Source organism: Mya arenaria, chromosome 8 (genome assembly GCF_026914265.1).
Source record: "Mya arenaria isolate MELC-2E11 chromosome 8, ASM2691426v1".
Taxonomy (NCBI): Eukaryota; Metazoa; Mollusca; class Bivalvia; order Myida; family Myidae; genus Mya; species Mya arenaria.
In genome coordinates, this window is record NC_069129.1 from 20,675,179 (window position 1) to 20,698,463 (window position 23,285).

At 34.7% G+C, this 23,285-nt stretch overlaps 1 protein-coding gene across 13 annotated transcripts in view; it reads right to left on the minus strand.

Moving 5' to 3' along the window:
* The window catches only part of LOC128243701 (1-phosphatidylinositol 4,5-bisphosphate phosphodiesterase gamma-1-like), a 117,371-nt gene that overhangs the window by 90,452 nt on the left and 3,634 nt on the right, over positions 1-23,285 (minus strand). For all 13 annotated transcript variants that reach the window (XM_052961616.1, XM_052961615.1, XM_052961613.1 and 10 more), the window contains exons 2-4: positions 18,709-18,858; positions 14,215-14,308; positions 6,035-6,161 (exon numbers count right to left, since the gene is read on the minus strand). In XM_052961616.1, the coding sequence (XP_052817576.1) occupies positions 6,035-6,161; positions 14,215-14,308; positions 18,709-18,858 (371 nt within the window). The remainder of the gene's footprint in view (positions 1-6,034; positions 6,162-14,214; positions 14,309-18,708; positions 18,859-23,285) is intronic.

The following is a 23,285-nucleotide window of genomic DNA, read 5'->3' on the forward strand; positions in this document are numbered from 1 at the left end:
TTTTTTGTTTGAAAACTAGCTTTTTCAAAGCCTTTTTTTGCTAATTTTATATTGACAAGGAATAACAAGAGGACCATGATGGCCCTAGATCGCTCACCTGTAAAGCGGTTTAAACTGGTGGGCAGGGATAAATTGGACACAAGGGTCAGGATTTGAAGAAAACTTTATAGAAGTCTACTATAAGCAGACCTGTAATCCCCTTCCAAGACTTGTCAGTAGCCTGGCAGTGTATTATTAGTAATTTTTGACATTGGGCTGAAAATGTAGCCTCTAAATAGTTTACAGGGCTTTTCAATACTACGGCCCTGTGACCTAGTTTTTGACCCCAATTGACCCATAATCAAACTTGATCTAAAAATTATCAAAACAACATTTTTGACAAATTTCCAGGATATTTGGAATGAAAATGTTACCTCTAGAGTGTTAACAAGGTTTTTTCCATCTTTGGGCTCTGTGACCTAGTTTTTAACCCCAGAAGACCCATATTCGAACTTGACCTAAAACTTATCAAAACAGCCTTTCTGACAAATTTCCAGGATATTTGGACTGAAAATGTTACCTCTAGAGTGTTAACAAGGTTTTTCTATATTTGGGCTCTGTGACCTAGTTTTTTGACCCAAGATGACCCATATTCGAAGTTGAGCTAGAAATCAACGAAAAAACATTTCTGACAAATTTCCAGGATATTTGGGCTGAAAATGTTACCTCTAGAGTGTTAACAAGGTTTTTCCATATTTGGGCTCTGTGACCTAGTTTTTGACCCCAGATGACCCATATTCGAACTTGAACTAAAAATCAACGCAACAACCTTTCTGACAAATTTCCAGGATACTTGCACTGAAAAAGTAGCCTCTAGAGTGTTAACAAGATTTTTCTATTTTTGGGTCATGTGACCAAGTTTTTCATCCCAGATGACCCATATTCGCACTTGTCCGGGTAATTACTGTGACAAACATCCTGACCAAGTTTCGTGACAGTTGAGGCAAAAATTGACCACTAGAGTGTTAACAAACTAAGTGTGGACGTCCGACGAACAGCGGACAACAGACGACGGACATTCATCGATCCTAATAGCTCACCTAGGTGAGCTAAAAAGGTATTAAGATAATAACCAGTTATTTGAAACAATCTAATGTTCATGACAAAAGTTTACTATTTTAGTGTTTCAAAACATCCATATTATATACAGAGTAATATAAATTACATGATAATGTATTGCAAAAGGAGTTAAATGCTGCATGGTGTTTGACTTAAAGCGTATAACACATTCTGACATCTACACTACTGAATATGACATCAGATTCGTAAACAAATGGTTATTAAAAATAAAATTTCATTAATAAAGCGTGATTTTCTATTAAAAAATTTGATTATTGATAAAGATTAGATCTTCATTATTTTTACATCTGGACATGAAAAGTGTCGGTCAGATGAACTGACTGCATTACATATTTAGTTGGACCGAGTGAAAATTTGCTGGTTAGGACTGTCGGACAGAAGGTCTTTGCGATGTCAGTTTTCTGAAGAAGATAATCATTCAAAACATCTCTATAAATGAAAACTTATGGAACTAAAGTTATTTGCTAAGACTTCTTTAAGTATTTTGAATGTCATGTATACAATATTGTCCTTATAGACTTGAATGTTAGTTTTGTGTAACCTACTGTAGGACAATTGGGTAGTGGGTTAAACAAGACACGATGGCAGGTACACTGGAAACAAAATGGCAGCTGATAGAATGTTTAAGCGGAATTATTTATGATGACCTTTTAGAAGTCTTTAGTCAGATTAATTAAGCATTAAGCATTTAAGTTCCGAATCAGACAAATTATACCCAATAAGAGACCCCTCCCTCCCCCTATTAGGGCTTGGGCCTCTTTAACAACATATAATATATATTTTAATTTTTATTACAAACAAGGATTTTGATTTTTATTATATGGCAACAAAACTACACCACTCTGAGAGACATTTATGAGAACAAGGACAGAGTGTAAATGGAAATTACATCATATCACTTAAAAACCATAATAGTATTCAACCATTAACTTTGACATCAATCAGTTTCCATCCTTTGTTCACATGCTTTGCTAGTTATGGATGATTAAATTTTACTACTGAAATTGATAACTTCCTCATTCCATAAAAATAAACTGAATTTGATTTTTTTTATGATGAACACTAGATATTTCAGTATCGTTCTCACCTTTCATATTTTAAAATAGCTAAACCCAATAATAAATTCTTTGTTTACCTAACCTCATATCTCCGAAGTTATACCTTAAAGGGGCTAGACACCAGGCCTCAATATCATGAAAATACTTAAGTCAAATCTCAAACTCAGGCTCAACTCATTTCACCATATAAAAGCATAATATTCTTCAAAATCTTGCATGGTTTTATACTGATTGAAAAGTATTTTCTTATATGTGTTGATAAAAAGTTTTTTTAAATATTTCAAAGAAAACTAATTCTAGAGCAAACTAGAACTGTAAGCCAAAGGCTAACGAATACCCCCCAACCCTTCCCTGTCTAGGTTGTTTGCCCTGGCCTCAGGGGAGATAACAAACCTGTTTCTCTCATTTTCACCATAAAGGGGTCATGACTCCTGACAGGATATTCCAAAATGAAGGTGGACGGGTGAATTTGACAGTCTGCCAACCCAATTTCTGTTTACCCACCCCCACCACCTCCCCCCCACACATGAGTACCAAGGAAATAATACAGGTGCACAAAATCACATATACAAAGGTTCACATCATGGTCATGGATAGCTGAAAGTTTGAGAAAAATATATTGAAAAATGACAAAGGAGTAGGCCACCAAAGCGAATATTGTAACAAATTTAAGGCCTGTATGCACCTAACTTCAGGACTTTTGATGGTCTTTTTAAGGACAAAATCAATTAAAGGTCTTTTTAAGGCCATGCAAACATTCTGATTAATACAGGTGCACCAAATCACATATTCAACAGTTCATATCATGGTCATTGACATCTGAAAGTTTGAAAAAGATTTATAGAAAAAATGAAAAAAAATGACCAAGGATTAGGCTAGACAAAGCTGTATAATTTTTGCCTATTTTAACTTATTCAGGGGCCATAATTGGAGACATGATCATGTGATTCCAACCACAATCACAGGGGCAAATGTTCTCACCATGGCTAAAAGTTTGAAAAAGATTCATTCAAAAATGACGAAGGAGTAGGACGAACAAAACTTATTTTACCCAATTTAACTCATTAAGGGGCCACAACTCCACTCAGGATCATGTGACTCCCACCAAATTCATGGAGGCAAAGGTTTACATCATGGCCATTAATATTTGAAAGTTTGAAAAAGATTTGCTCAATAGCTTCAAAGAAGAATCCTGGACAAAGCTAATTTTGCCCAATTTAACTCATTAAGGGGCCACAACTCCACTCAGGATCATGCGACTCTGACCAAATCCACGGAGGCACAGGTTTACATCATGGTCATTAATATTTGAAAGTTTGAAAAAGATTTGTTCAATAACGACAAAGATGAATCCCGGACAAAAAAATAGAATGTGCTTATAAAACTGTAAAAACATATATGATTTTTAATAAATCTTGATGCTATGTGGTAAAATGTGTTGAGACTGAGTTTGAGATTTGACTTAAGTATTTTCGTGATATTGGGGCCAGATGGTTCCAAAAAAAACGTCAAATACATTATTTCCACAAAACCAGCCTGAAATTGTCAATACAAGCTAGTACGAGGCTGATAATACATAATTTAAAGAATATTTTGTCACTGTCTCAGCTGAGTTTACAATGGCAATGTTTAAAAATAGTGCATAACGGTTTCCCAGCTTATATATATATATATATAGTGTGTAAATTTAGCATGTGAAAGACACCTGATTAATACAGATCTATACATATATTGACACTATTTTTAAATTAACTGGAATTTACATGGCAGACAAACCTAGTAAATTTAGAATTGGAAAAATATTCACAAACTACATATACAAATAAATTGTCTTGTAAGCTATGTGATACATTTCAGTAAGTAAGATGTAAGGCATTGTACAAAAGAAATCAATTTTGTGTAAGTTTTTGGCCATTTTCCTTTTCTCTTACAATTGTATCATCTGGTGACTTAAGTTCCTTTAACCTTTTGTAAGTTCAGTACATGGCATACCAAAGTTAAGTAAATTACGTCAGTGTATTTACACTTAAATACTGAAGTTTAGTAAATTACCTTGAGTTTAAAATTATACAAACTTGACATTCAGAATAAGCAGTAATCATAAATAAGTTTGTAACGATATAATTGAACTAAACCTGTTTATCACAGATGATATTGGCAAAATGTAGACAATCTGGGATTTTATCAAATAAATGAAAACTGAAAAAATGCAGCCATTTAAATAATTTGCAATTTCAGTTTGACTTTTTACCAAATTCATATTTACACACTGCTGCGTGCAATTATCAGTTCATTCAGTACCTAATGTGTGACTTCGCTGTTCACCATAATGCTCATCATATTCGCGAGTGTAAACCATTTAAATCTTTTATGACCAACCCATTAAAAAAGATTTATGCTAATTTTAAAACAATATTTTGTGTACATAACACTTTTTATTTCACAAACCTAATCTGTTTTATTTAATATCAAGAGAGTATCAAACATTGATATATAGCTTTTAATAAAAAATAAAACTTTATTCCAAACCAGATTTCACTTTTAAGTTATACCAAAGTTTAGTAGGGTTATACCTTATCATTTTTCCCCCCACCAGAGGATATCATTCGGAACTCCTCGGCCATTTTTTTCAAAAACAACCTCGGATGTATGCAGGTACATCAGTTGAAGTAGTCCGTATTTTTTTAATAAAAGCATTAATTAAATGTAGTGTTTTAGAGTTGTATTTATTGATCTAAGTCGAAATTGATTGCCATTGAATTGTATTATTGCAAACATAATTAAGAATCCCAAGAGTTAAGTCACAAAGTTTAACTGCTAAATAAAATTACTATGCGATCTACTTGCAGCGGACTTAAACGTACCACTTTTCGAGTATGTAAACCGTCCAAATACATCCGAGGTTGTTTTCGATAAAATGGCCGAGGAGCTCCGAATGCAGAGGATATATGGCATGTATGCTGATGCAATCAATTTCATAAAACAGGATAAGTTATCCACATGTAATCTTTTGGCTAAATTGCACAAAAAAGGAATTTGATTGGTCAACAGGAATTATTGGTCTAATATTGACCATCATTAAATATATTGGCCAACTTTAACCAAACCAAAGACTTAACCAGTTTTGTACAACTGGTTGGTGATTTCTTTCTTAAATGTAGTCAGTTTAAAGATGAACTCTCAGAGATTGACAGTATTTTTTGTCTTTGAATTAGTAAATTTTTGCGTAAATATCTGGAAACCAGTGCTAAATGACTGCTGATAAAAGATCATATTGCACTTTTATATATTTACGTTTGAAAATTGAAGTTTTATAAATTTCGTACCGTAAATATGAAAAACTGCGATCAGATCTTAGCAGTCTTATAGAACAGGTTCTCAGACATCTAGCTACGCAAAAAGGTGGCTCAATCCAGGACAATAATAAAAAAGTTGTCAAAATGGTCCATCTGTGAGAGTGCAGCTTTAAAATTGATCTAAGTATATCTAGGTTTTTGTCTTTGAGCTTATTGGACATCAGTTAACCCTGATCTAGGTGTTTCTTGGTTTTCATTGCTTTCGTGTTTTGTTACACTTAAGATTAGTGGAATTATACCTGGTATTTTTCTTTGAGCTTGTTTCTTGGTATTTCTTGGTTTTCATTGCTTTCGTATTTTGTTACACTTAAGATTAGTGGAATTATACCTGGTATTTTTCTTTGAGCTTGTTTCTTGGTATTTCTTGGTTTTCATTGCTTTCTTGTTTTGTTACACTTAAGATTAGTGGAATTATACCTCGTATTTTTCTTTGAGCATATTTCTTGGTATTTCTTGGTTTTCATTAGTGTTTAGTTTCACTTAAGTTTAGTGGATTTATACCTGGTATTTTTCTTTGAGCTTGTTTGTTGTCAGTTTACAGTTGATCTTGGTTGTCCAGGATTTCATTGCCTTCAATGTCACACGGCCATCTCGCTCAAGTATACTGTTATACTCCCTCGTAAGCCATCTGAAACATAAAAGTAAAGATTTTGGAATTGAATCATCTTCAACAAAACAAAACTGATCAGTAATCTTAAATATTAGAAATGATTTTGTTTACATAAAGCCACATACTGTGAACTGGCATGAAAATAATTGCCACCAATTTTAAAAACTGGTTAATTCTTTTGATTAGACATAGTTTACAAAAAGGTTTATTGAATTATCAATATTTATTCAATAATTAATATAAACCAAAAAATCATTTCATTTAGCAAAATAACCGGAAGATATCATGTGAACAATTTATGAATGTTTTATTCAATTGGCTGCCAGAGTATAAATATCTAACTTACAATACACTATATACAATTTGGACATTGGTAAGTGAATATACATGTAAAATGTTTGGAATTAAATTTCCTAAGGATATACACAAGTAAGTTTTTGGAAAAAAAAAATCATCAGGATCTTTAATTTGTGGTTTTCCACATCCACGAAATCCACAGTATTGTTCCATGAATAATAACGATTTCACAGAACACAATTGATTTCCTTTTCTCATTAAATACTGACAATATTTTGACCTTCTCCTTGGAAAAACTAACACACTTAAAAGGCACCATTAACCATGTGAAAAATTTAGAATGACAGATGTCCTAATATATAGACAATGCCTACATTAAAGGCACACATTATAGATTGATACAAAAAAATGACTATAATAAACAAAACAGAAAAGCATATGATTTGAGAACAGATAAAAAAGGAGCATTTAATACAATAATAATGCACCAATCAATTGTAATCACGGCCCCTCCAGGTCCGGGGGTATACCGGGGATAGCCGGGAAATGGGCCGTGTTTTTACCTTTCAGATGGCCCCGCAGTGCCGGGTGAATGTGGTGGTTTTGTCTTCACTTTAAATAAAGTGGGGAATGGGCCTTACCTAGGGTCCCTGGGGTGCGGGGTTATTTTGCGGGGATTTGACCATCTGTTCATTCCCGCAGGGCGGGACTTTAGCCGGGGTTGGCTGGACCGAAAGTCAAAGTCCCCGCTATTCCCCGGACCTGGGGGGGGCCTTCGTTACAATTGACTGGTGCATAATAATAATATCTAAAAAATTGTGGCACAAATTCCACAGTTAAACAAAACGCCCAAATATCGCTATTATTTTTTTCTGTACACAAACATATGCTTGTATTGGCTTTGATCATTTAAGTCAAATGAGTAAACATAATAATGCATTAAATAAAAAAAAAGATTTACATCAACCTTTATAAATGTGCCCCTTTAAAGCTGCACTCTCACAGATTTACCATTTTTACAAGTTTTCTATTTTTTGTCTTGGAAAGATCAAATTTTTGCATAAATATCGATCTGCAAACCACAATAGGATTGCTGACAAAAAAATCAGATCATAGATTTTCATATTTCCATTCGAAAATTAATGTTTTATGGCTTAAACCAATAGTAACGGTTTAAGAAAAATGCATATAACATCATTTTTTTAACTTAAATATAAAAATTTATAAAAAAAATTATGTCACCAGTCTTATATAACTGGTTTCCATGGATTTTCACGAAAATTGGCTTGTTCCAAGACAAAATATTAAACAAGAGGGCCCTGAAGGCCATGAATCGCTCACCTGATACAATAAAGATCATCAACAATAACATTCTGATCAAGTTCAATGAACATACAGTCATAAATGTTATCTCTAGAGTGCTAACAAGCTTTTCCTATGATTTGACCTAATGACCTAGTTTTTGACCACAATTGACCAAGATTTAAACTTGACTTAGAGATTACTAATATAAACATTCTGACCAACTGTCATTAAGATACAGGTATAAATGTGACCTCTAGAGTGTTAACAAGCTTTTTCTTAAATTTGACCTGGTGACCTAGTTTTTGACCGCACATGACCCAGAATCGAACTTGACCTAGAGAGTATTAATATTAACATTCTGACCAAGTTTTCTGAAGATACAGTCATAAATGTAACCTCTATAGTGTTAACATGCTTTTCCTTTAATTTGACCTGGTGACCTAGTTTTTAACCCCAGATGACCCAATATCGAACTCATCCAAGATTTTATTGAGGGTAACATTCTGACCAAGTTTCATTAAAATAGTTCCCAAATTGTGACCTCTAGAGTGTTAACAGTCAAATTGTTGATGACGGACAACGACGACGGACGACAGACACAGAGCGATCACAAAAACTCACCTTGAGTACTTCGTGCTCAGGTGAGCTAAAAATTGGCAAATCATTCAATCTGTGAGAGTGCAGCTTTAAGGGAGAACCTGGTGAACTAGTAATTTATCTTAATGACAGTAATTCATCAAAGGAAGATGGCGAAAATTACTCGGAAATGGAAATTTCGAAAGTTCTCCCTTTCTGTGACGATTGTCTACATCACAATCTTATTAATTTACACATACAGACAGTTTCTTCTATAGAGATATGTCCGAAATTACCAAAACAGCAAAGGTTAAATCCATTTGCATGAGATACGCAATTAACTATTTGCAGAATAAATCGAGAAAGTAGCTTAAAACTGTGAAAATCGAGAAAAGCACTTGATTAATGCAATATCGCGTGCATACTTATTGATTCAAGACAGTTCAATTGCATTTTCACACAAAACAAGTGTGATTTTTGATGCAAATCCTGTCAATTTCCATTTCCGTAAATTCTGAAAACGAGCGGACACTTGTGACGAGAGTCTCATTTTCAATTTCAGTTTAAAGTAATTTTCTTTCCCTGAAGATTTGTAAATTGTTATTTTGTTACTTCAATCTACCACAAGAACTCAGTGGAAACATTTTACCACTGTTTTTTTCAGGCCAATTTTGGGCCTAAATTAATAAATAATTTGGAACCCAAACCATTTTTGTAAGGAAGAGTTTGTGCTTTCTTAATGAAACAAACTTTATCACAGTCTCCTTTAAATTATTCCATCTATTTTTAAAAGCATTCTGGTTCATTTTCATTCAAAACAAGACTTTTTACGTTCAAATTGTTGTAATCATTGCTGCAGACTTTAGATGTCCCAAGATGGTCCTAGACCACGCAATAGACGAAAAACAATCCGTCATTCAAATAGCTTTTAAAGTAATAACATTTTGTGCTGAAAAATAGAAAACAACTTCCCCTTTACTCAGCCGTCTAAAGCAATAACGGATTTGTACATTACCCAATACCCACTAAATCAACAACTTTATTACTTTACACAAGGGAGCCCCGAACATTTAATCAATCTGACTGCCCAATATTTTAGCGTCACTCTAGCGCACTAACAAGCTTAGCGAGTGAAAAACAAGTTGCCCTCAGAGTATTTTGAAGACTAATGAGTCTGCCTCTCCAAATAATACACTTGTGGACTGGCTGGACTAGCAACTATTAACCCTTTAGCGCATGTATACGAGATAGGCCGACATAGCTCATTACCAGATGTATACGCATTTGGCCGACCGTATCCATTACTGGATGTAAACGCATGGCCCGCATATTTCAATAGGGTCATTTCAATATTTCAATTTTGCATCTTTCTTTTTGTAAACAATATCCCGGATGTTTATAAAATTAAAGTTTAACCTTTTGTGTATTGATTTTCCCTTGAAAATATCGTCTGCTAAATTGAGAAGGTGTTTATACTCCCAATCGCAGGTGTGATATCCCATTGTGACGTAATAAGACCACGAGCTAAGTACTGTATGGAATTTCCCCCAAATTCATTGATGCGTAAATCATTAAATATATTACGTCAGTTCAGTTTACCATTAAAATCAATTGAGATTATATTTACTTAAAGGTAATATTTTGTTTACAAACAAAAGAAACAATTAGTAAATGAGAAAATGATGGGTAAATTTTCTGTGAAGCTTATATAATGTCCATCATAGTTGGCTGTAAAATAGGTCATGTGCAAGCGTTTTGTTTGATCTAGATCTTTTTATTCATACCGGAAAATCATTTATCGGCTTTCTTTTTTTGTAAACAATTTTATGAGGGGGTAATAAAGTTAAACAGACACCTTGGACTGGATCTCTCAGCTGGATGACACCGGATATTCTTGACATATTTCTGTGTATTAATACACAAGAACATAAATTGTCGGCTTTTTAATCCAGATGGGTCTTTTTTATGATAGGGGTAATAAAAATTAGATCGATCCCAGCATTTTATTACCCTTTGATTTAATGCAATTATGACATTTCAAAGAAATGTTACAAATCCATCTTGAAAATACATTCACAGCTGAAATAAAATAATTTAATATATCATCATTGACACCATTTATTAGATAATTTAATTATCTATAAAAAATGAATTCACATAAAAAAGATTTGGACACAATTATTTGGAGTAACATTGATTTTAAGGTCATACTGCTGTATTCATTTTCTCATTTTCAAATATCCAGAAAAGTACCTATGCAGATAAGGACTGCTTATCAGTAAGATGGCTATTGACTGGGAGGTGTAATCTGGCCACTTGTCTATGTGCTAAAGGGTTAAGTCTTCTTTTCCAAATTATACACATGTCGACTGGCTAGACGGACCTTTGGCAATATTAGATGGACAGGAATTAAGAAGATTGAAATAACAAACTATTCCTATTCTTGTCTAAAGTACATGGGCACCAGAGGTTGCTAAACAGTGATCATATGTTTGTTTTTTTCTTTTTGTTTTATTTTCATTGTAATGCAGATTGCAACACTTAATTCTTACATGAACAAAATTTTAAACTATCATTATTTGTCAACCATGCAGATAAGTCAACCAAACTTATTATCTACATAAGTCAACCAAACTTATTATCTACAATCTACTGTTTTTTCTCAGTCAATCAAAAAGCCCAACTAAGCATATCTACATGTAACTTTACCTTGGTTGACATAAACAAGAGGCCCAAAAGGGCCTATGTTCTACTGGCATGGCTTTTGTGGTCATATCAATCCAGAGCATGTATGTATGGGTAAAAGGCAACAGACATATGGTTTATGTTTTGTGTTTGGCTTACCTGAAAACGTAGCACGTTCAACATCTGAGCCCAGAAAGTATTGTAAGCAGATTAGTTCCATGAACTATTTTAATATGTGCCAAGTAAAAGTCATCTGACAAAAAAAAAATGCTTTCAAAACTGTACTCATAGTAAAAATTTCTGTAGTTTTAAAAGTTAAAAAAGTTGGTCAAAAGGTCAAAGTCAAGGGCATCCTAGGACAACTTTGATCAATTTGAACAAACATTCACAATCAATTGTGCTGAGATGGATCCAGAACACACAAAAAGATTTTTAAACCTTTCCAGATTTATGTTTACCAAACCTGTGAACCCTGAGTGTGGCCAGTAATGACACCAGGTGCAAAACTTAACATTCACAACCAATTTTGTTAAGATGAATGCGCAAACTACAGAACTTAAAGCTAAAAAATGGCCTTTGGGCTTTCAACAAGAACAAGGCAGAGTAATTCACAAAATCAGCTGCAGAAGCAAAAAGCAAATTGTCTCTCAAAATCCTAGACTTGCAAATTGTCTCCCTTAACTCTAGACTTGAATTTACATGTACATGTAAACTTGGCTAAAAATAGAATTCGCTCATGCAGACCTGGCTAAAAATAGAGAGCATTTATTCTTTAAAACTTTAATGGCCCATAATCTAGGCATTCATGGGCGGATCTGGCTGGTTTTCGAAAGGAACCGAGGCCTAAATTAAAATTAAGTTTGTTTGCCCTTTACCGACCGACCCGAAAAAAAGCCGCCGACCCAAAATATTTTATTGCAAAATTTGTGAGAACATTTTTTTTTTCAATTTTGCAGTCAAGATTTGTTTTCGCTGTTTTTTCGCCGTTAGTTTAGTTTATTTTCTTTCCGCTCAATCGTTGGGTTCTTTAAATCAATCAAGACAAAAGAAGCGCTTGTTGTACGTTTTGTGAACGATTTGCAAGCGTCTAGAAAACAGTTCATCATCATGGCGTCCGTATTAACATTTTGTTACAGTGTTTTTATTAATATTGATGGTAAATTAAATCAAATTGCGAAAAATAAAATAAGTTCTTTCGAGTCCACTAACACATGGGAAGATGTATTATCAGACTTCATGAATAAGGCAAACGTAACATTACAAAAAACGGATTCCGTTACAATTTCCGTTTGCAAAAACAGCACCGATGTCAAAAGTTTCCATCCAGACATTTCTGAAAGTATTTCGGTGCTCAATACCTTTGACTGTTCGTTGAAGTATGTTACTTACAATATAAAAAGAGAAAGTGATATCAACCAGAAAAAATAAAAAAGGTCAAACATACAAACACCAGTTTTTGTGTTCAAGATCAAATTCTAGAAAAAAATAAAATATTTTTCCTACCTACCGACCCACCTCTAAAATTTAGGGTCGGTAAAGGGCAAACAAAGAATTTTTTAATTGTGGCCCGAGCTCTAATGGATATCTAGATACTGTACAAGTTTCATTGAGATACAATAAAAACTGAAGACTGTATCGTGTTCACAACCAATTGTTTACAACCAATTGTTTACACAATAGCATTTTTTTATACTATCAAGGGCCATAATCTAGGCATGCATGGGCGGATCTGGCTGGTTTTCGAAAGGAACCCAGCTCTAATGGATATCTAAATACTGTACAAGTTTCATCGAGATACAATCAAAATTGAAGACTGTATCGTGTTCACAAGCAATTGTTTACAGACGCACGAACGCACGAACGCACGGACGCACGGATGCACATACTACGTACACATTACCATCGCATAAGCTCTTCTGGCCTTTGGCCAGTAGAGCTAAAAATTAGAATTAACAGGATAGAAGATGGAAATACTTTACATTATGATCCCTAATTATTTCCTTTTGCGTCAATACTAGATATTTAAGGACAAAGAGCGCAAAACTTTTATTTCCATACCGAGGTGTAAAATCGAAAAAAAAGTTCTAAGAGTCATTTTATAGAGATGCAGCTAGAACCTTTCCGCTGTTATCACAATAGGCTCAAGTATCATTATTTTCTGAAAGAGAATATAATTACAGAAATGGAGGACGCTTGATCTCAGAAATGATAGGAATAAAAGGTTTCAGTTCTATGATTTCTCTGCAATTCTCGAGAAGAGAACGTTATACAAGCAACAGTCTTGTAAGAATATAGGGTAGAATCTTATATAAGCAAACTGCACAACAAATTACATTGATTTATTATGTATGCTTTCCAGTGATTTATAGAAGATAAATATCAAAGAAATAAAAATCAGTTTTTTCATTTTTTTAAACAGTGAAATAACATTTTGATATTTTTCACTCTTTTAGAATTTCAGTCCTCTCTTCTTCAAAGGACAGTGTGCACAGGGCTATGAATGCACAGGGCTATGAATCATTCAACAACAAAATGTCCAATATGATGTTAAGTTCACATACAATTGGGTGCACCTTTCTTAAAAACTCATTTATATCCTTTATGGGCATATAATAAGCAGACAAATTGTTTGTTGCAAAGTAAGATCACAATATATTTTACCTCGTGAACACCAAAAGTAAAATTTTTATGAGTGGCTTCAACAACAACACCAAGGCTATCACAATACCTAAACCTTTCTCGTCTTCAGAAATCAGACAAGTTAAAAATTACCATTAAAGGGAATACACCATATGATACCATTGCAAGAAAAAAAGACGTCAAAGACTTACTTAAAATTGATATCGTTGTGTACAATGCATTGAATTTTACTTACTGATGTATCAAATTGCTTACAACACATGTTTCTTTCAATGTTTTTGCGATTTTTCAAAATGGGAATTTACTAGTAAATCGCAGTAAATTGTAAACTCAGCTGAGACAGCAACAAATTATTATTTTAATCATGCAAAATGATGTATCATCGGCCTCATACTAAGTTTGTATTGATAATTCTAGGCTTGTTTTAAAGAAATACTGAATTTGCTGATTTTTGGACCATTTGGTGTCTAGTCCCTTTAAAATACCATCTTAACTTCTATATATACCACCTTATCACTCAGATCATTACTTTTTACCAGTTATTTATTAATACAATACCCCTTCATACCTTTCAACAACGAGGGTGTGCGATGCCGACTTTGCTTCCTGTATCAACAGATCGAGGCCCTTGAACCAGTTTTCCCGCTCGTCCGAGGAATCAACTGAAATAAGATAGTTTTGATCAATAAAATATGGAAAAAAAAATCAATAAACACACTGTTTAACAATAATGTTGAGTGCTTTAAACCAGTATTACCCCTTATCAGAAGGACATGCTGATATTAAGTTGATTTTATCAATAAAATAAACAAGAGGGCCATGATGGCCCTAAATCGCTCACCTGAGTAAAAGAGTTTAACATAGCTTGTTTCTCAAAGAATATTGAACAAGAGCTGTCAAAGTATGTGACAAATGCCCCCCAATGTGACATTGATCTATGAACAAGTACATAAAAAGTTGATCTAGCCTTTATGTGTCAAATACATATTGCAAGTTATATTAAATTGCCTCTGAGCATAGAAAAAACACACAATCATACTAGATGACAGCCAACACTCTTTATGTCCTCATATTCAGCATTCCATTGTGAACAAACACTTAGTGTATCTTTCACCTTAGAGGTAGGGACATGGGTCTTGCACACGACACGTTGTCTTGGTATGTCGAAAACATATGGCAAGTCATTTTAAAATCTGTCCATATAAGAGAAAGTCACAGCGCGGACACGACAGCCTATATTTTCCTTCAGGTTGCCATGGCAACCAGAGTTCTGCATGGAATTAATTTTTTTGAACAATTTTGAAAAAGCACCAACCAAGGATCATTCCTATGAAGTTTCATCAAAATTGTCCAAGGGGTTTAGGAGAAGAAGATGATTGTAACCAATTGTTGACATTTTCCTTTAGGTTGCCATGGCAACCGGGCCAAACAAAATTATGTGAACAAATTTAAGAGAGGTCCATGCAAGGACACTTCAAACCAAATTTGCTGAAGATCTATCAAGGGGTTCATGCGAAGACAATGTTACGTTTTTTTTACTAATTTTAGCTCTGGTGGCCCTTAAAAGGGGCCAAACAAAATTATTTGAAAAGGCCTGACAGAGGCCCATGCTAGGATGCTTCAGACTTGAAGATCCATCAAGCAGTTACTAAGATCAAGTTGTTTAAAGGTTTTTCTATTTTTTGCTCTGGTGACCCCTAAAAGGGGCCAAACAAAACCATTTGAACAAAGTTGAGAGAGAACCATGTAAAGATGCTACATATCAAGTATGGAGTCATTCTGACCTTTACTTTCAGAGGAAAAGATGTTTAAGTGACAAGACAATGTAAAAACAAATGACCCCTGAGCAAGGCCAATTTGACCCCGGGACAATAATTTGAATACCTTTGGTGTAGGTCCACTAGGTAACACTATATACCAAATATGAAAGCTCTAGGTCTTATATTTTGGAGAAGAGGATTTTTAAAGTTTTATTATATAAGACTATATAAAAACAAATAACTTTCAGGGCGCGGCCAATTTTGACCCTGTGGCAATAATTTGAACAACTTTGATAGAGGTCCACAAGATGAAGTTGTATACCAAATATCTAAGCTCCTGGCCTTACGGTTCTGGAGAAGAATATTTTTAAAGATTTACTATATAACACTACGTAAAAACAAGGACCCCCTAGGCGGGGTCAATTTTGACCCTGTGGCAATAATTTGAACAAATCTGGTAGAGGTCCACTAGATGATGCTGTATACCAAATATCTAAGCCCTGGGCCTTACAGTTTCGGAGAAGAAGATTTTTTCCCTATATAAGTCTATGTAAAACAAGTGACCCCCGGGGCGGGGCTATTTTTGACCCCAGGGGGATAGTTTTAACAATTTTGGTAGAGGACCACTATATGATGCTATATACCAAATATTAAGGCTCTAGGCCTTGTGGTTTTGGAGAAGAAGATTTTTAAAGTTTTTCCTTTCCGTTACCATGGCAACCAGAGTTCTGCATGGAATTCAATTCTTTGAACAGTTTTCAAAGGGGACCACCCAAGGAACATTCCTGTGAAGTTTGGATGAAATTGGCTAAGCGGTTTATGAGGAGATGTCGTTTAAAGTAAAAGTTTACGGACGGACGCCGGACAAATTGTGATCACAAAAGCTCACCTTGTCACTATGTGACAGGTGAGCTAATAAGGAAACCCATGACCGCGCGGGTAGGGCCATTTTTTGACCCCAGGGCCAAAGATTGAACAATATTGGTACAAGTCAACTAGATGATATATCATGCCAAATATCTAAGCTCTTGTCACTACTTGATTTTACGTGTGTATCTATATATATATATATATATATATATTTGTTATTAATTGTTGCATGTGGCCCATATTGAAAATTGGTATGTGTACTAAATATGTTATCCAGTTTAAATTAAGACGTTACTTGTCTTTGTGAGTTCGGAGTAGATTTTTTAAGTTTTCACTATAACACATAAAGAGAAAAACCCATCAGCCCCGGGGTGTGGCCAATTTTGACCCCAGGGCCATAATTTGAACAAACTTTGTAGAGGTCCACTAGACGATGAATCATGCCAAATATCTAAGCTCTAAGCCACGTATGTTCATAGGAGATGATTTTTGAAGTTTTCACTATCAACATATAGAGAAAACCCATGACCCCCCAAGGGGGCGGGGCCAATTTTGACCCCAAGGCCATAATTTGAACAATCTTTGTAGAGGTCCACTAGACGATGAATCATGCCGAATATCTAAGCTCTAGTCCAAGTAAGTTCATAGGAGAAGATTTTTGAAGTTTTAACTATAAACATATAGGGAATATCCTAACCCCCCGGGGCGGGGCCAAGTTTGACCCCAAGGCCATAATTTGAACAATCTTTGTAGAGGTCCACTAGACGATGAATCATGCCATATATCTAAGCTCTAAGCAACGTAAGTTCAGAGGAGATTTTTGATTTTTTTACTATAAACATATAGAGAAAACCCATGACCACCCAGGGGCGGGGCCAATTTTGACCCCAGGGCCATAATTTGAATAATCTTTGTAGAGGTCCACTAGACGATGAATCATGCCAAATATCTAAGCTCTAAGCAATGTAAGTTCAGAGGAGATGATTTTTGAAGTTTTCACTATAAACATATAGAGAAAACCCATGACCCCCCAAGGGGGCGGGGCCAATTTTGACCCCAAGGCCATAATTTTAACAAACTTTGTAGAGGTCCACTAGACGATAAATCATGACAAATATCTAAGCTCTAGGCCAAGTAAGTTCAGAGGAGAAGATTTTTTAAGTTTTCACTATAAACATATAGAGAAAACCCATGACCCCCCGGGGCGGGGCCAATTTTGACCCAAGGGCCATAATTTGAACAATCTTGGTAGAGGACCATTTGGTGATCCTACTTACCATGTACCAACGGCCTAAGCCTTGTGGTTTGGGAGAAGAAGATTTTTAAAGTTTTTCCTTTCCGTTGCCATGGCAACCAGAGTTCTGCATGGAATTCAATTCTTTGAACAATTTTCAAAGGGGACCACCCAAGGAACATTCCTGTGAAGTTTGGATGAAATTGGCCTGGTGAGGAGATGTCTTTTAAAGTAAAAGTTTACGGACGGACGGACGACGGACAAATTGTGATCACAAAAGCTCACCTTGTCACTATGTGACAGGTGAGCTAAAAAAATCACTGTTTATCAATTATATATATATAGCAGTTGGAATCATATCGTGGCACAATTTATGTGTCAAGATCTTAAAACCAGTTTCAATCATTAGGGCATATTCATATCATCACTGATATATATCTGTCTGCTATATTAGGTCAGACCCAAATTGCATAGAAGAGCACAGCAAGCGACTGTCCATGTGGTCACTTGGGTAATTTTTTACCAACACCTGCAGGCCTAACCGTCCACTCGCCCTCTCGAATTTGTGAGTAAATATCGAGGTTGGGCAAGAAGAAATTTAATCACTCTTGTCCACCTGGGCGAGTAAGATTCTTCAGATTCAATTTTTAATCCTATTTATTTTCAAAAAAAAAATGATTGCGATAAACATTATAATATAATACTGGAACGGCAGAGACTGTTTAATCATTTGTATGTTGTGGATAATAATTCAGGGAATCAAAGAAAACAAATTGTTAATTGTTAGATTTATTTTATTACTATTAGATTAATTATTATAATGTTTTTAATAATTTATAATCTATTATAAACTGGTAATATACGATCTGGTTACCAGCTTCTTCATAAATGAATCGCACAGCAGTAGGTGGCCCAGATTAGATGAAAGAACACTTTTACGATAATCAAACGGATCAAAGTTTTAAGTCTTTTAAATTAGATTTGATTGGCTGCAAAACTAGCTTATGTTTAATCAGTGTTACTTGATTTTGCTAAAAAATTTGTTGAAAATGTACGGCGAGTAATTATTGTGCAGGGCGAGTAGAAGTTCACGTTGCCCTGCAGGGCAAGTGACCCAAAATAAATTTTTCGGGGCCTAGTCCGACTTTTTCAGAAATAACAATAGAATAATACTTTTTTAACATTCATTGTTTCTCACCAACAACCGACAGTGTTCGCAGTTTGAAGTCGTTGCCATGGTAAATGACAAAGCAGCGTTTATCGTCCACACGCCGTGCATCGTCCGACCACTTATCAAAGTCCTTCGACTTCTTGACACGACGAACCTCTTTAATGTCACGGAAGTTGACTGAAATGGACAATTAGAAATCATTTTTTCAATGTGAATTACACACATCATATTCTTCTCTTTGGCTTGACCACTGGAGTCAAATGTGTCAAACATAATGCATGAAAGTTAAAAAATAATAATTTTGCATCAACTATTATTGTGCGCCTTTACTGGCCAGCTCTGAACTTGACAGGGACTTTTTCGTGATTTTGGTGTTTTAGCCATTTCCCTACATTTTAGCACTCACTATGGTATACAATGATGATTTACAATGCAGCCTTAATTTAATCACATAGGGTCACGCCCGTGCGAAATAAAAAATGAAGCTTCATAAAAAAAGCAGCTTCAGCGAAGCTTTTTCTTCTGGTGACTTCTTTGCAAAAGCTGTGCTTTTTGAAATATAAAAAGCGCTGATTTTTTAGCCAAATAAAAAAGGAGCTTCGCGAAAGCCTTTTTTTGAAAAGCTGCTCTTTTTGAAAAGCTGTGCTTTTTAATTGAACAGCTTTAACGAAGCTTTTTTGGCACAGGTATTCCTTTCATCATTTTCTGGTGTTTTAATTTCCAATTGTAGTGAAAATAATAGAAATAAAACCCTTCCAAAAAATTAATTTATCTACAGATATACATCTGTAAGCAATGTAGCCTTTATAACTAGAAATGTGTCCATAGGACACGGATGCCCCCACTTCGGTTTTTTGTCACAGAAAATAAGCCATAATGATTTTTGAAGTATTTTTGGCAAAAAAGGGCCGTAACTCCTAAATGACTAAAGCGATTTCCATGACTATCGAACTTGATCAAGATATTATGGTCACAAACATGTGTTTAAAGTTTGGTGAGGATTGGACAAACAGTTTTCAAGAATTAGATCGGAAACAATCTTCGGGACGTATTTTTCAAGTCTTTTTTTGCAAATAAAGGGCCGTAACTCCTAAATGACAAAAGCGATTTCCATGGCTATCGAACTTGATCAAGATATTATGGTCACAATCATGTATGTAAAGTTTGGTGAGGATTGGACACATACTTTTCAAGAATTGGATTGGAAACATATATTTTTGAAGTATTTTGGCAAAAAAGGGCCGTAACTCCTAAATGACTAAAGCGATTTCCATGACTATCGAACTTGATCAAGATATTATGGTCACAAACATGTGTTTAAAGTTTGGTGAGGATTGGACAAACGGTTTTCAAGAATTAGATCGGAAACAATCTTCGGGACGTACGTACGTACGTACGTACGGACAGACAGACAGACGTACGTACGGACAAGGGCAACCCTATATGCCGCCACTTTGTGGGGGCATAAAAAGTTAAGACTACAAATTGTACACTTTGAGATCTATACATGTATCTTCTTTATAAATGATAACATACTTTTTTCCTTATCTTATATGGATATTCACCCTACTTGAAGGTCTTTCATAAGCTTATATTGAGCTGTAAATCTATTGCCTTGTCTCAGATATGAAGGTTAAAATTGCTGTGTTTGATCTTCATGTCAATAAAAACTTACCACAATTACATACCAGAAGTCTGGGTATCTACTGTTTTAAACAATTTAACACAACTTCCCTATTTTATAACACTTCATGCAGGAAGTTAAAATGATATCAACATATTATTTCACAATCAGCAAATAAAGACTTTTTGGATCAGACTGACCCAAATTCAAGACATAAATACTAGGAAGAAATGGTACTATTCAGTTTCCGCAATTAGACTTTTGGAAGAACAAGCCGGAATTATAATATTAATGCTGGCCAAAAAAAAATCAAAAATTGTGTACCAGTAACTGTAGAAAGCATTTTACTAGTTCAGAGTTTCCAAGCTTGTGCTAATTCCGACCACGAATAACAAGTCATATTATACCTGATGACTACATTAGATTTTAATACTTAATTCTGTACCATCACACATAGTTTGGATACTTTCAAATCAGACTTCTAACATGTTCAAATCTTTATTTACTCATTACAAAAACAACTGAATAAATAAATATTACATGCAGGTGGGGTTTAGCCAGGATTTAAATAGGGCCAGGTGCTTTAAAAAGGGTTTTGGTTTTAGTCAGGATTTAAATAGGGCAGGGTGCTGCAGAAAAGGGGCAAGTCTTTGAAGAAAATAGATATTATGATAATAATAATGTTTTAAATTGAGTTTTAATTGGATTCACTTTAGGTTTGATCTGCCAAATATATTAAAGATGCACTCTTGCTCCCAAATTAGATGTACCACAATTAATACAATTGCTTTTATTTACCAAAAAAGATGAACAAATATCGAAAACAATGGGTCTTATGAAGGATACCGTGTTTATTTTCAAAGAAGGCAGCAGAAAACACTATATTTGTACCTTATGAGATGATAGTTGAGCACTGTAAATCTCTTAGGACTCACCAGTTATTTAATATTTGTGCGTTTCAGCTATTAAATACAATCTTGTTATTAGTAATTAATATTTTCCATAAATGCATTATTTAGTAGGTAGTTAAAGGTTTATCACTCAAATTTATGTTTGTAATACATACATGTTTTTGTATTGATTTTAAATATGAGTATCACTTTAATTATATACTTATGTAAGCATATAGAAAGATTTTTTATTATTATCTAAAGCATTTCATCAATTCTACGAATACAGAGTGCAAAATGTATGCTGTTTTGTATAAGGGCAGAAGGATGCTACCAAAAAACAGTGAAGGTGCAGCATGATCTTCTTAAACTCTTAAGCTTGAACACTTAAGTACAGAGAATACTATATACATTTATGATTATCAGGTATATTTGACACTTAAGGTATTCGAGCAAGAGTGGAAACATACAATTACTAGAAAACTGTTAAAACTTATTGCCATTTGTATTCGATATGCTGTCAGAAATGGCACCTTCCTTTGATAAGAAATTTGATAACAAGGATGTTTTGTTAACCAATGATTCCAAGCTGAACAATTTTAGTCTATATGCTACCACTGAAAGACATATTGTATGTAGGTGATCATTGATCTATATATATGAAGCACAGGCAACAGTTTAGAATCCCCCGCCTCTTATACTATTAGTGATTCAAATACAGAGATTCATGAAAATGCACATCCATTTCTGATAGACACCAATCGTGAAGCAGGCTAAAAGGAAGTTCTTTAGTGTTTTTCTGTTGTTATATTTTACACTTGATTCACAAAGGCGCTGAAGCTAGAGGAGCTGGGGTAGCAGCTGCTGCCCCGATATTTGGGCAAGCCAAAACATATATTGGCAAAAACTTTAGACTCTGAGAATATTTTGGCAAAACAATGATCTGGCCCTTTGGAAAGTAGCCGACACCAATATCGGTCAAGAAGGGTAAAAGGGCCAGGGTGTAAATGCAAAATCAAATAGAAAGAATGATGTGAGCCATAATATGGAGTCCGGGAATTTGCGTTACATCACAAACACTGTGGTGTCCTCTTTTTTAATATTTGCGTTTGTCAAATTTTATGCTGTATTAGGATAGAACAATATCTAAAGCAATTATATTTGAAATGGCATAACACTTCTAGCTTTAAATACAAAGTAATGTGGATTTTAAGTTTTATTGTTAGTAACACTGGACACCATATTACAAAGCATTCTTATGAAGTCCAGTTGATTGTTTTCACTTATTTAGACCACTTACATCAATCAATAGCTTTATTTGAATACAGAATCATGTATTTAGTTAAATATTTAGCAGTTTGTTACCTAGTTGAAGATTGATGTAACAAGACACAAAGTGAGATGTAACTGGACACAATTTGTGTAACAGGACACCAAAAACTGCACAAATTGTGTAACAGGACACCAAAAACTGCACAAATTGTGTAACAGGACACCAAAATCCACACTGGTGTCTTTGTTATGCACAAACAAAGTTGGAGTAATCACAATGCATCTCATCTATTTTATTATAAATTGTTTTCCATTCAAAAGTATATATAGATTCACTTATGCAAACACATTATTTTTGCGTATACATCATCTATATCGCCGTAGACGGTTGTCATATGCAATGGACGTAATACGGGACACGACTTTCTTCAGTCAATACTAAATAAAAGGTTATTTCTGTTGAATTAAATAATTGTAAAGGGTTTCCATACATCACTGATCACTTTGCTAAACAAGAGCACCGCGGAGTGGGTGCCAACGCTCGTCTGAGTTATGAGGTAAGGTTAAAGTTTTTGGACGACGACGACGACGCAGACGCAGACGCAGACGACGCCGACGACGCCAAGGCTATCACAATAACTCGACTTTTTTTTCTTCGAAAAACAGACGAGCTAATAAAAGGACGTATTATGATACATTCTTGGCGACCAGTGAATGCCGCGATTTGTTGCCGACGTAATTTTTTTTTGAAGTCTTTCCTCGTTCATATTTGAGGTTGCCATGCTCGTCTTGTACCGTAAAAAGGCAACGAAAATACC